The 14,548-nt window shown below is 30.1% G+C and overlaps 1 protein-coding gene across 1 annotated transcript in view; it reads left to right on the forward strand.

Annotated features, from left to right (window-relative positions):
• The window catches only part of LOC117175513, a 265,411-nt gene that overhangs the window by 176,202 nt on the left and 74,661 nt on the right, over nucleotides 1-14,548 (forward strand). The window contains exon 11 of the mRNA XM_033365220.1: nucleotides 7,134-7,245. Within this exon, the coding sequence (XP_033221111.1) occupies nucleotides 7,134-7,245 (112 nt within the window). The remainder of the gene's footprint in view (nucleotides 1-7,133; nucleotides 7,246-14,548) is intronic.

A 14,548-nucleotide genomic window follows, 5' to 3' on the forward strand; every position in this document is an offset into this window, starting at 1 on the left:
AATCTGAAATTTCTTTATCTGGAGTCAAAAAAAAATATGTTATGATTTTTCTGTCGTTTAAAAAAAATGTCGTGGTGTTTGATACGTTCCTAAATCGTGAAAAAATTTATAATCCCAAAATTCATACATCAAAAAATTTTTGTTAGAAACAGCTGGATGATAAAATGTTTATTTGGTTTGAACTGCAGAAATTTAAGGATCGATACATTCACCTATTTTTAAAAATCCGTGCTTTTTACTCAATCAAAGAAAAAAATATATTTCATTCAAATTAAAAAAAAATCTATATTGAGCAAAACATTTTTCTCCAAATATATTTTTTTATATTAGGGCTTACTACTGATAAATATACATATAACAAAATTGACAGCATTGCTGAATTAATAGGAATCCTATTTTCAAATTTTCGAATCCAAGGAACGAACAAAACTACTGTACTTCCATTATGGACTTCCTTTAGTGAAACTCGTATTTTTACCACACGAAATGAAATATCGTGTTGAAAATTTAAGGAATTATAAACTGAAGTCACTAAGGAATGTATATCTGATCCAAATTGTTTATAATTTCTAACAAATACATTGGAAATTTGTTTTTTTTTTTGTAGTTTTAAACATTCAGACACAGATGAATTTATATGTGCTTTTTATTTAATTTCCCAAACCTTTAAAATCGATATTTTATCGATTCCTACCTTAGCGACATCTTTCTGATCTGAATAATGGTGCGAATGTGTGAATGAGATTCTAAAGCGAAAATGTATAAAGAATCTGCATGAAAAGACGAACTTAAAAACGAAAAATTGTATGTCAGGACAGGGCTGTGTGGCAGAAAATCTTTTTTAAGGAAACTGTGATTAAGAGTGTCGGCGGAGTGACAGATGCTTGAAAGGACAGATTTTAGACACCAATGAACTCTCGTGAAGAGCTTTACTTAGTGGAGGTGCTTGACGTAGTCAACGTAGTATGGATATTCTTAAGGTAATTGTCGAGCCAAAAGTCAGATATCTGAAAAAATAGTTTTTCTATGATTTTAAGAATAAAAATATTATATCTGATGTCATTTCAAATAAAAAACATTATTTTTTATGCAAAATGTTAAAATTCACGACAAAAAAAAACATTAATTTTAACCATGTTTTTTAATTGGAATTTTTTCTGACCATCGCTTCTTACTAATTTTTGAAAAATGATAGCATTTTAATAAAAGCTTGCTTTTTCCGGAAGAACATTCTTTACAGCTCTACTATTTATAATTAAATAAATAACTAAATAATCTCAAAATATAATTATTCATATAAAAAATGTTTTCTTAACAAGAAAATTGTTCTAACGATTTCAGCCATAAAAAATCTACTTTTAAAATTGGAAACAGTAGAGTTGTAGAGAATTTTTTCCCGGAAAAAAATTTTGATTTATTAAAATTCAATCATTTTTCAAAAATTGGTAAGAAGCGATGGTCAGAAAACATTCAATTAAAAAAAAACATGGTAAATCATAGAACATTTTTTTTGAGATTCCTGACTTTTGGCATGACAACTATCTCAAGGGATTATTTGTCATTTTGTTTGTTCATGATTAAACTGTGACTCACGATGGCTTTGTGAAGCTTTTTACCTGGGGTGATTGCTAGAGAGGTCGATCAGCGACCCATGTCGGCGCGCTGTTTTGAGACGATTGTGTTTGAATAAGCAACACGTAACTTCTATATTGGTGTAGAATCTATCGCTTCTCAACGCAATTTAAGTTAAATTCAAATGAATCCGAAAAAATTTTTAAATAAAAAAGTTCCATTGATTTCTATGAAATTGGAAAGAATTGAGGAAAATTTAAGGGAAATGTGAAGAATTTCGATGAAGTTTATAAAAATTAAAGTTGAATTTTAAAAAGTTCAAACGAATTGAAAACAATTATCATTTCTTCAACTTCATTATATTCAGTAACTTTGAAATACGCTTAGAAATATATAAGGGAATTCCAAAGAATATTATGAAAAGACAAAGAATTCTATGTAAGGCTAAGCTACTCTGAAAATCTTAAAACCCCTACTAATTTATAACCAAAAAAGTCACTAATAAAAGCAAACTAATTTAAAAGAATTCAAATGAATTGGAAATAATTTTAAAAATCGAAGAAACTCCATTGATTTCAGTGAATTTAATGGTATTCAGGGAAAATGAGAAGAACTCGATGAAATTCATAAAAAAATCAAGATGAATTTAAAAAAGCAATTAAAACATACTTTTTAAAAACCCGTTAAATTGATCAAGTTTGAAATGATTTTCAAACAATTAAAAGGGTATTCAAAAGAATATGATAAAATGCCTACGAATGAAAGGTAAGTCTCAAAGAATTCAAGATAAATTAAACAAAAACTTTTTAAGAATCCATTGAATTGAGTACAATTTTTTGAGTTTAGAGGAATTCAAAAGAATTTAGGATCTCTTATTAATAATTTAGAGCGAATTCGAAATGAATTGATATAATATTTGGAAACTTCTCCAAAACTTTGAAATCCTACGAAATTCCTCACTTTGTGTAATAAATTTTTTGAACTCCATTAAAATATTAAGATCCCTTAAACTTATTAAAAGAAATTCTTAGCAATCCGTTGAAATGATTTTAGTCCCTTGAAAGTGCCTTGGAATCTTAAAATATCTTTTGAAATCTCTTCAACCTATTGAAATAAATAAAAAATTCTGGGCATGTTTTAGAATTTCCTAAAATATTTCAAATCCCTTGTTATGCTTTGAAATCTCTGGAAACTTTAAAAGCTCTTGAAAGCGCACAGGAATTTTTTTTAATACCCTCAAATATTTCAAATACTTTGAAAACTCATTAAATTCTTGAAATCAATTTAAAATATCTTGGTAACCTTTTTAAATTACCTGAAATATTTCAAATCCTTCAATCCTTTTATCGCTTGGCTCTTAGGATCAATTAAATAAAAACTACAAAAAGCTCCATTGGATTAAGTAGAATTGAATAAATTTATAAAAATTTTAAAAAATTTCAAAAAATTCAGGATAAATTAATAGGAATTCAGAGCGAATTCCAAAAAATAGTTTCAAAACTCTTCACATATTTAAAACCTTACAAAACACCTCACTTCTCGTAAATGGATTCTTTGGCATCGATTATTATATTGGAAAATCCCGTAGAATTATATGATAATATTTCCTGAAATCCTGAAAATTGTTGTAAAATACATTGGGAGCTAAAAAAAATCCTTTAAAATAATTCAAATAATAGAAAATCTTATAAAATTCTGTGAAATCATTTAAAATAACTTAAAACATTCTAGATCCAGTAAAATCTTTCCATATCTTCTGAAATTCTAGAAAATTCTTTATCCTAAAGTATTGCAATCTCTTTGAAATCCCTTCAAATTATTGAATTCAATAAAAAAATTTCTAAGAACCTTTTCAGATTCCCTAAAATATTTTAAACTCTTTGAAATCCTACAAAACAACTAACTTATCATGAATAATTTCTTTAAAATCCACATAAATGCACTATTAGAAATATTAGGAAAATTCCGACACATTTAAGATACTAAAGTAATTGAAATTTACGAAATTAGGTTGCTGAAAACGAAATTCAGTAACTTTTTTAGCATATTTACAAAATTTTTATTAAACGCTAGAAGCGGTTTCTGAAATTTAAGAATATTTTATTAAAATTCCTAAATTTTAACAGAAATATAAGTAATCGTAACAGAACGAATGCGCCGATGCATGCGCACTCGCTTCGCGAGCGCGTTCAGCTAGCAGACGAATCATGGAGGTTTCAGTATCGGTAGTAATCGGCGTGTTCGAGAGATATTGTTATGATTTGTTTGGGGGACACTTTGTTCATGTACATAAGTTTTTGGAACATCACACGACAAATAAAATGGTGAGTAAAAAACGAACCTAGCTAACAAACAATTTTTTTTTAAATCAGGGAATTTTATTGTTTAGGGGAAAGTCAGGGATTTAAAGAACAAAAATCGTGTAAAATTGAGAGAATTTCTCTAATTTTAAACTGTCAAGTGAAATAAATTTAAAGTTTTTTAATGTTAATTTGAAACTATTTAATTTCGATTATAAAAGATTCTAGGTTTAAAATCTTACAAGTTTTAGATTTTGCTCTTTGAATATTAATATGGTTCGACTTAAAATTGAAGAATTTTGTTTAGAAGTCTTTTGTCTGTGTTAAAAACCTAACTGTTTTGTTGAAAATGTATATTTTTGGGTAAAAAACTCAACTATTCTAGTAGAAAATTTCTTTTTCAGTTAAAACTCATATTCTTGTGTCGAAAATTCGTACTGAAATCTTTTTTGGATAAAAATTTAACAAGTTTTTGGATAATTTGTCTTTTTGATTTAAAAATTCATCTATTTTAACAGAAATTGCACCTTTCTTGGATAAAAATACAAGCGTCTGTTTAAAAATTTAACCACTTCTTCCAAAAAGTTGTTCTTTCTTATTAAAACTTCAAATGTTTCGTTGAAACATCGGATGTTTTGGTTAAAACTTAAAGTATAATTTTCGCAAAAGATTCACCTCCTGTTAAAAACATATTTTCGATGAAAATGCTAGTGTTTGTTTGAAAGTTAATCTTCTCTCTGTTTAACGATTCAACTTATTTTTTGAAAATTTTGATGGAACTACTTTGTTAAGAAATCATTTTTTGTACAACGTTTATATTTTAGTTGAAAATTTATTTCTTTGATGGAAGGTTCGACTATTTTGCTACAAATTAATTTTTTGCAAAAATTATATACGAATATTATTTATAAAAAATTAAATTAAATTTTGTATATAGTTTGTGAGTAAATTTCTCTAAACATGTAATGTATAGAGAAATTATTGTTTGGCTCAATAATTTTAATATAAATTTGCAGTATATATTTGCCTTGAAAATAAAAATTATATTTAGACTATATACGAGCGAAGTTTAAATGTAAATAACATAAGAAGTGGTTTGTATCAACTTTACTCAAATTCTCTTGCTATTTATATTCTCATAACAAATATAGACTACATATTTTATATTAAAATTAATTAACCAAAAAAAAGGTTTCAACCTCTTGAAATTTTCAGTTGCAGTAACTGAAAATTCATAAACTTTAACAAAATTTCCTGAAACATGTGACTGAAGTTTTATGCAGTTACCGTTGTTGAAATGTCTGGTACAGTTTAGGAAAATCTAGAAACGGTTTCCTTGAAAATCCTTTGAAACGGATACCTTGAAAATCCCTTGAAATTTTAATTAAAATTGTTGAAACCCGTGTAGAAATTATGACCGGGTTCGGGCCGGATTCCGGCAGGGTTGCTCTGCTTGTATGCGGAATCTGGTCAGGCTGCCCACCGGTTTTTGACTGGGCTCCTCGATCGCATTTTACTGGAGCTTTTTTACCACAACGAACATATTTTACCAAATGGTAGAGATAAGAATCTTTGTCAGCACTTATTTCCACCTGTAAAAAGATGTTGAAATTTCAATTTAAGAACTGCATTCATAAAAATAAATATATTAACTACAAACATTGATTGAATGTAAGTACTAAAGTATAGGTTATGATTCTTAAGTTTCAGTAAGAAATTGTATTGTAAGAAATTAAAATTAAATTGCATAACAAATTTACCTTAAGCGTAATTTAGTTTGCATAGGTTTTTTTACAGGAGATAAAATAAATTTCAGGGTTTTCACGTGACATCCTAACCTATGAAACCGGTTTAGAAAATTAATTTAACATTAACGTTGAAGAATATTAATAATGCTTACTTATTAACAAAATAATTCACTTACCTTTATAATTAATCCGCTTGCTCCAGAAAATTGGATACAATCTTGTGAAATTTAAGAAATTTCTTAACTGATAACCTGGCGTCCACCTACGTTTTACTGCGTTTTTAGCATTAAAGATTCCAGAAGTCGCCGAATTGTTATTACGTACAAGCATGATAACGTGATTCAAAAACCTCGTGCGAAAAAAGTTATTTATCTTCTTTTTACGTTTTTTGGTTATTCAAGATAATATATAAAAATATTAAAAATAAGCAAAAATTCTATCACAAAAAAATAAGTATAATTTAACTGGGAAACTATGTTTGAAAATAAAAAAGAAGTTGGTCAACGATTTCGCAGTCACGGCAAGTCTAGGAACCGCAGGACCAAAAGTTGGAAAACATATAATTAAAATTAGTTTAATTTTTCTTACATAATTGATAAAAAAACATCTAAAACACAAAAAATGTGTCTTTCACCTGTCACATATTCACAAACGACCCATTTACGGCAGTCATTTGTGGATATTTCTTAAGATGCTTTTAAGATTATGATACTTCTATTATGCAACATTTTTGCCCCGCCTGGGTCCCGGTGGAAACTCGGTCAGATCCCGGCCGAGCAATTAACAAAATACTATCCCGGTTTGATCCGGACAGATTCTGGCCAGAAACCTTCTTCTGGTCGGGTCAAACTGGGCTATTTCTAGACGGGAATTTCTACAAATTAACGAAATTAATTAATAATTCCTTGGAATGTTGTAAAATTTCTAATAATATTTCAATTTAAGAGCTCTTGAAAATTCCTTAGAAAATTTAAAAGGTTCTGAATGTAAAAGTAATGAACTCATGAGTTAATTTATCGAAAGAAAAGTGGCATAGAGTACCATAGGTACCAAGTTTAAAAAATATGGTACATTAGGGACCATAACTGAATATAGAGTACAATAGGATATATAGCATCCGGCCTGTGGGCATGTATTTATAATAATAAAAACAAAAATAATTTTGAAACTCACTTTTTAAATGGCGAGACAGGTTAAGATTTTTATGTCAGCATGCGCAACTCCAGGTGAAAGCTATAGTAGCACTAGACGAGAGTATTGGCCAAGCCCTTAATGGTAATTATGTACTGTATAGTAGTATGGAAGATAGAGGTCCAGTAACATTTATACTATAGAATATAATAGTCATTGAGAGTATTTCCAATACTCTAATAAAGTAATAGTAGAGTAAATTATTTTCAACAAATTAGTAAACTTCTTACTAATGGGGATTAAGACTTTTGCACAAAGAAATGTATTGAAATATGTAGTAGACGTATGGAAAATGTAAATCTAGAAATGAAACATTTTACAGGTTCAAAGGTATCGAGGCAGGAGGGATAGCTCAGCTCAAATAACAGATGGGACTTTCGCAAGTATGACTGTCGAAACCTCGAGCACTTTTTTTGACAGCAGTACGCAGACCGGTAAGTTATTTTGCTTCATATTTACGTGTTTAAATTACAATTTTCGCTGTTTAGGGGGCGATGTTTTTACACGAATCGAAATATCGACAGAGCGGGAAATTGAGGAAAGAAAAGTGAAATAAGTATGGAAACATTTTTATATGCATAAAATGAAGTAATAATTTTCTTCCAAATTTTCAAGACAATATCTTTATGATTCTCATAAAATGTATAATATTATTTTTTATATTAACTGTATATGTAAGACTAAATAATAATAAATAAATGAATCAAAAGTATTTTGTTTCATCATAATTTTATATTGAAAAGCCAAGAGTAATATTAATGATGACATGCAAAACGAATTTAAAGAAGGTTAAAAATTTATTCTCCATTTTAAAATTAGGGAACAGAATCCTCAATTATGTCCCAGGGAGTAGTTAATGATTGACCGGAAAGGGTGCAGCTTGAAAACTTTTATACTCTATATAATGAATGTTGTTTTACTTTCTCTCTATATTTTACTTTGCTCAAATTACAGTTCAAGTAAAGTCAATAACTCTCAACTCTTTTTCAAGAACGAACATTCCGTCAAAAATTTGGTATTATTCTAATAAACATTAATATGTTTCGTATATTTACATGTAATTGATTTAAAAACTTATGATAGAGAGGCAAACCGTAATAAGAAACTAAATTTCTATTTGAATAATTCAATGGCAAAAAATGTATTTTCAAAGTTTGTATTTCAGTAACAGCCATTTATTATCTACTGTAAAATACAAGGAATGAACAGCATTAGAAGAAATATAAATTAACTTCATCTCCTATAATGATTTCGAGACAAATGCTTTTTGACCTTTAAATTTATAGTACTATAATGTGTTACTAGTACATGGATTTTTCCCCATCGAGCTTTTATTAATAATAAATAAATATTTAAGGAGGTTCGCTTGAAATCAACTTTATACGAAAGCATTTAAAATTTTCGTGAATAAAATATAATTTTCTGATAATTTATAATGTTATTATTTAATAGTTATTATAATAAAAATGATGACTTAAAACAAAGTTTTTTCGTTCCAAATCCCCTAAAAGCTTATCGTGCGAGTCACGTTTTTAAATTAGTTCCTGTTTACAGAAAATAACCGAATTAACATCGTTTTATGGAAAGACAACTTTAGTTGAATATTGGACAATTTCCATAATTTAGAAGCAAATTTTCTACTAGAAGTTTTTATACTTCCCCTTGAACTTTCGACACTTCTTTCATTGTAATTTTTTATGATTTTAAAGACTTTCAAGCGATAATGTAGAAAATTAAATGTTTAATGTTCTTAAAATTAGAAGGTAATTTTAAACAGTGGTGCTTCTTAATCTAATAGAAAAGTTACACAAATTGAAAATATTTGTTATATTAATGATTCAAGTCGGAGCATACCGAGTTATTTAAATTACATTATGATTTACTGACTCAGGTATCATTAGAATTATTTTTCAATAATAAAATTTAGGTTCGATAAAAAAACAACCTCGTGAGTATGTATAACGACTAACAATTAAGAAGAAAGAAACTTAAACATTGTGTCGAATAAAGCAAGTAATATCGGAATTTAAACAAAAAAGTTCAAAACAAATTTCTTTAAAAAAGGGAATACTGACATCGCGGAAATGTACAAAAGTTTTTAAAGTTTGGCGCCGAATTGCGACCACCTGCGATCTTCTCGTTTTTCGCCAATGCAGCCACCCGGTTCTGGTCAGGCGCTCTGCGACTTATTTTCCCCCGACACGTCCAAGTCACGCAAGCGCTTCACTTCCGGCGTTATTTTCCCAGAAAGTCGCGGGGGTGCATGTCAGTCGTTGGATGATAACAGAAACCAACCTTTCTATCCTGTGACGGTCGACCGTAAATGCCCTTTGTGGTTTGCTTAACGTTTTCGCGATATTGCAAAACCCACATGTTACGACTCCTCATTTCCTAAGAAGTATAAAAAATATCAAACAATAAAAAGAAAAAAATCCACCTACAGCAGAGGAAATAAAAGTAAAATCAGTGATATCATTTCCTTCAATCTGCCGAGCTCTGCAATTATATCACGATAATCGACTAGTCGATCGGGCATATCAGAATTGTTAGAATCATCCATTATATAATAATCAGAGGCGTACGGAAATAAAAATAATGGACGTTTTCGTGTTGTGCATGTAGTTCAAGGGTGTGAATAACAATCGAAGGTCAGTCCGAAGGTTGTCAGTTATTCATACATGCAGGTGTTGATTGTTTTGGACATCCTGTGCTAGATTCTGTCGACTTGACAATAATTTAAAAATATCAACAATTGCAATCTTCAATTGTGGTAAATTTCGGGATAAACCTTTATCCTCCAAGTTCTTGATCCGGTACGCGATGGGTGTTGGCTGTTCGTTTCATCTCATAAGCGATTGTGAAATTTGATCAGTAGGGCGACTAAGTTTTTTATTGCAAGTATTCTGTATGTGGAATCGAAACAACCCCATTCTCGACCACGGCTCGCGTGACCGAGAGACGTATATTTTCACCCCTGCGGTGGCAGGACGCAACCACTTGTGGAAGCGACGGGGAAAAAAGACACTCGAGTTTTAAGGGTGGCATTCTTTGTTCGTGGACAAGGACTTGTCATTGTGTAGAAAGAAACCGTCGGAATTCTGTGACTGAGAGGCTCCTATCTTAAATCACGTGACAACGATTGAGCCCCCTGACTCGAATCAATCGGTAATTTGCTTGTAACATATATGTGTTTAGCTATATTTATTCGATATTTAATCTGCACTATATTATCCACTGTCCACATTAAAACTCCTGTGTGCCACTCGTAAAAAATTCTTTTATTTATACAATGTTTTATTTCATAGACTAACAGTATTCTGCATGATATTTCAAAAAATTAATTTTCGCAACTGATTCTTAATAATGATTCGTCACAAATGCTTTTTGTACAAAAAATCGCATTGCTACAAAAGCATTTCGAATATAAATATTTAAAATGGTGTAATATGCAATAAAACTATGCTTGATATTGAAAAATTTTAAGTAAAAACTTTCAAAATTGTATGTTTTCAAAATACAGCCATTAAAAGTTTGTAAATATAATCAGATGGAAATTCGCATTTTTAGATCTAATAACATAAGACAGAATCTTTATGATTCAGAAAATATTCTAACTACAAACTTTTAAAATTGAACAATTTCTAATTGAAGTGCATGAACGATTTTACATATTAAAGTTTCAAAATTGCATAGTTTAAAATTTTAATCGCTAGAATTTGTAGAATACTATATTTAAGGAAGTGTCGAGAAGTACCGAAAAATCTAACTCAAATGTCAGTAAAAAGACCCCCTTTTCGAGCTCTATTTATACCAGAAAAAAAGCAGGCTTTTTGTACCGAAATTTCGTATACGTAGCTATGGCCTATATTCAAAACCTATGTTTGAATCGCGTGATATTGACTCTAACAGTAAGCTTCTGTAATTAAATAATTTTTAATATGAAAGCCTTAAAATTTTAATAAATTCAAATTCGTAGCCATAGAAATTTGAAAAAATCTATAAATTCATATATTTTTTTATTGGCTGTTCCGGTGGGAAACACTCTATTTCTCAAATTTTAAATAACAAATCTATTACTGAGTAAAAATTAGTCATAGCAGTTAGCTCGTCCTGATCCTGAATGCATTGCGTAGGGATTGCCTGATGCGTATACCGAATGCGTCAAAGGAATCGATCTTTTTACTATGTTGGTTAGCCTCACTGTAGATTCTATTAAGTATTGAATTTCAACTAATAAGCATCAGTTAAAATTCTAGACTTTTAACATGGAAGCCATTACGAATGATTTTTTTATACGCGGCTTTAAAATTATTGACCAAACAAACTCAAAATGTTAAAAATTGTACAATCTCAAAATGGAAATTTTGCAGAGTTACAAAATTCACATCGATGCCTTTAGAATTTAAATGTTCGAACATGACCGTTTAAAACTAAACAGTATTTATTTAGTGGCACTTGAAGTTATATAAATTATAAAATGAAATTTTTTAAATTAATAATTCAATACTTCAATACTATGTGGTACTACCCATTCGAAATTTAATTATATGGATAATAAATATCCTCCATTTTTTCTTTATACGCTAAGTTCCTTTAAGTTCAATTAGTTTTTGTATTTTAGTATTTAAATTTTAAAAAGGCATCATTGTCAATGCGCGATTTTTTTTTCAAATGTTTTAAATTATTAATTTTGATTTGAAAAGACTATACGGAATGTATTGACTGAAATTGGAAAGATGAACTTTTTTATAAAATACTCTTTACATAAATTCATCAACATTTTTTATTCAATTTGTGAAAACAAAAAATCACTATAAGGATCACATAGAACTTTTTTCCAAAGAAATTAAATTTTTACTTATTTCTAAAAGAAAATCCAACAGGAGAGGTAAAAGTTTTTAACAAAATATTTTTCGTGTTGACAGAACAAATTTTCTGTAGAAAACCCCCGGGTGGAAATTTAAGTCGGGGGCTGGCCAGTCTACGGCTGGAGAGCCCGGCTTGAAGTCGGGAGCTGGCCGGAGTTTCTGGTCGGAATCCGACCAGCATCGTCATGCTGAGCTGGCCAGGGATTTCGACCGCGGCCTGGACAAGATTAATTGCTGCTTTACTAGATTTAAATAATTCGTGTTTCAATTGTATAAAGAGCATCTGTCACTGAGTTAGGGGATCAATTTTATTCATTTTTACTGTAGAATTGGAGCATATTAATATATAAAATTCCACACGCCCAGCACACAGGCAACATTTACTATTTCCACGTAGTCTTTGAGAGACAGAAAAGATTTTAAAAATAAGTATTCAATGATTGCCAGTATTTTGACTTCAAATATTAATATTCTTGTTTAGAGTAAATACATATATTACATTTTTAAACATTATATTACAAATAATATTTCTAACGCTCCGGGGTATCGAACCTACATATATCTATGCCTAAATTTAACGCCTAGCAGTCGGGAGTGCTAACCACTGCGCTAAACCGGCAAGTTGAAACTCGTTGAAAAACCCATCCTCATAAGCTACAGTTCAGAAAAGTTAAAGTACCAACTTTTAAGTACTCTTTTTCCAATTATTTATTATTATGCGGCGTTATGTAAATTCGAATTTTTGTCACAAAATGCATGGTTTGAAAGTCTTGAACTCATGAAACCTTAAAATTTGTGGTGTGAAAAAGATATTTAACCAATATATTTTCACGCGTGGAACATCCATGCGGGTTATACGCATCCATTTTTTAATGAAATCAGAGAAAGTAATTAAATTATAAACAACGTTTAACAATTTTGTTATTGCCAATCATCGTCCGGCCAGCTACCGTCTGAGCATACGATGTAAGATTTGTCCGATCAGAGCCCAGTTAGCCTCCGACTGGGGTTTTGACGTAAATTTTGTCCAGCGAGTCCCCGACCAGCGCACGGCTAGGCTCCTAAAAAACAAACATAACCCGGCCAGTCCCCGAACAGAAACCTTGTTGTACCAGGGCTAACCCGGGTTATTTCCACACGGGCCATTGGTTGCCCATAAAACATAATCTCTACCCAGAATAATAAGGTTTTCAATTAAAATATAAATTACTATACATTCAATAATCAGTGTTAATGCGTGGGCAGATGAGGATACAGTTTTATTGGATACTTTTGTGTTTCAGAAAAGTAATTAAAATTGCACAAGTTTTTTTTTTAATCTTTTAGTTTCAAGAAGTTCCGTGAAGTTCGGGAGTTATATTTGAATTTCTTCCTTTGAATATATATTTCATTTTAATTTTCGGAAACCTTGACATGCAAAGAATGCGTCGAAACTTTAAAATCAACATATAGTTTAATTCGACACCCAAGCATTTCTTATACAAACTCAATAAAAAGAATTCCTTGAACTGGTTTCTTCGAGACTGGCGCTTATAAAATCAAAAATTTGAATGAGCGGGTGGAATTTTAAAACGCATCCACAATAAAATAGAAAGGTTTTACGATTTACATTCTCTACATCTAGATTCATGCTTTACGAATAGAAAAATTGCAAGTAACTTTAATCGATTTGCTTTTTTTGAAATTAAAAACAGTTAACAGAAGATAGTTTTAGCTAACCTATATTCTTTGAGCCATGCTTTAAAAAAGTATCAAGATTCGAGATAGCGAATCGCCTTTTTGGATCAAACCAATTTTGTTTACTCGTAACTCCTGTTTCTGAAGAAGATTATGGTCCTTTTCGGTTTAAAATTGGCTTAAAACCTCAGGCGGAAAAAATGATACATGTCGGAAATATCATATATATGGTGAACAAGGATGTTTTAGAGAACCTTCTAGTGAATAACACTGTGAAACATAAATACTGTTATCAGAATTATGGGGATTTCAAATAGATACTTGTATATGTGTAAATGCTCCATTATCCATGTAAGTTGTATTTGAATATATATTTGTTAATTAGTGATGTATTTAACTTGAAAATCTAGTGAATCGTTAGAAGAAAAGGTAAACTACCGGTCAAAAGTAGCTAAAAATGTTCTCTTTAATAGAATAAATTCACTGAAAGTTATGTAAAAAATGATCCCAGGATAGGGCAACAGTTTAAAAGCATGATTTTGTAAACATTTGTATCATATTCTATGAACAACATTACAAGTCACAGTTAATTAAACAATACCTTGACATGATTATTTAGTTTTATGTTTACAGTCAAATGTGCTAAAGTCAGACAGTTTTTTGTGTCCTTTGAAAAATTCGGTTTTTGTTACTTACAACCGAATGCACTGTCATCCTTTAGATATTAAATACCCATACAAGAATAAAATCTACCATGAAGAACGAAATTTTAATGAGAAAAAAATCGCTACCAGAAAATTACTATGGGTAACATAATAGATTTTCAACACTAAAGTAGAATATCCCAGTCAATTTATTAGATATCTTAACCAAATTTAGTGAGTGTATAGAATCCACAAAGTGCAAAAATTTCATAAAATTGGAAGATATTAATTTAAAATCTAGAAATACGCTGTACACTATAAAAAAGTGTGAATTCACATCCTGCGACGATGGAGATTATTCGATCGACGTGGCACATAGTAAATAAGCAGAATTCTTCAAAAATACATCTTTTTCTTCTCAACCTGCGTCCGCCATTAAAAAAACATGCAGGACGTCAATTTCAAATCAAAATTTTGAGTCAAAATGATATTTTGCGGTTTGTAAAACGGCGTTTACTTGTCTCAAGTAAACCTGCCTGAAAATCCGT

Source organism: Belonocnema kinseyi, chromosome 6 (genome assembly GCF_010883055.1).
Source record: "Belonocnema kinseyi isolate 2016_QV_RU_SX_M_011 chromosome 6, B_treatae_v1, whole genome shotgun sequence".
NCBI lineage: Eukaryota > Metazoa > Arthropoda > Insecta > Hymenoptera > Cynipidae > Belonocnema > Belonocnema kinseyi.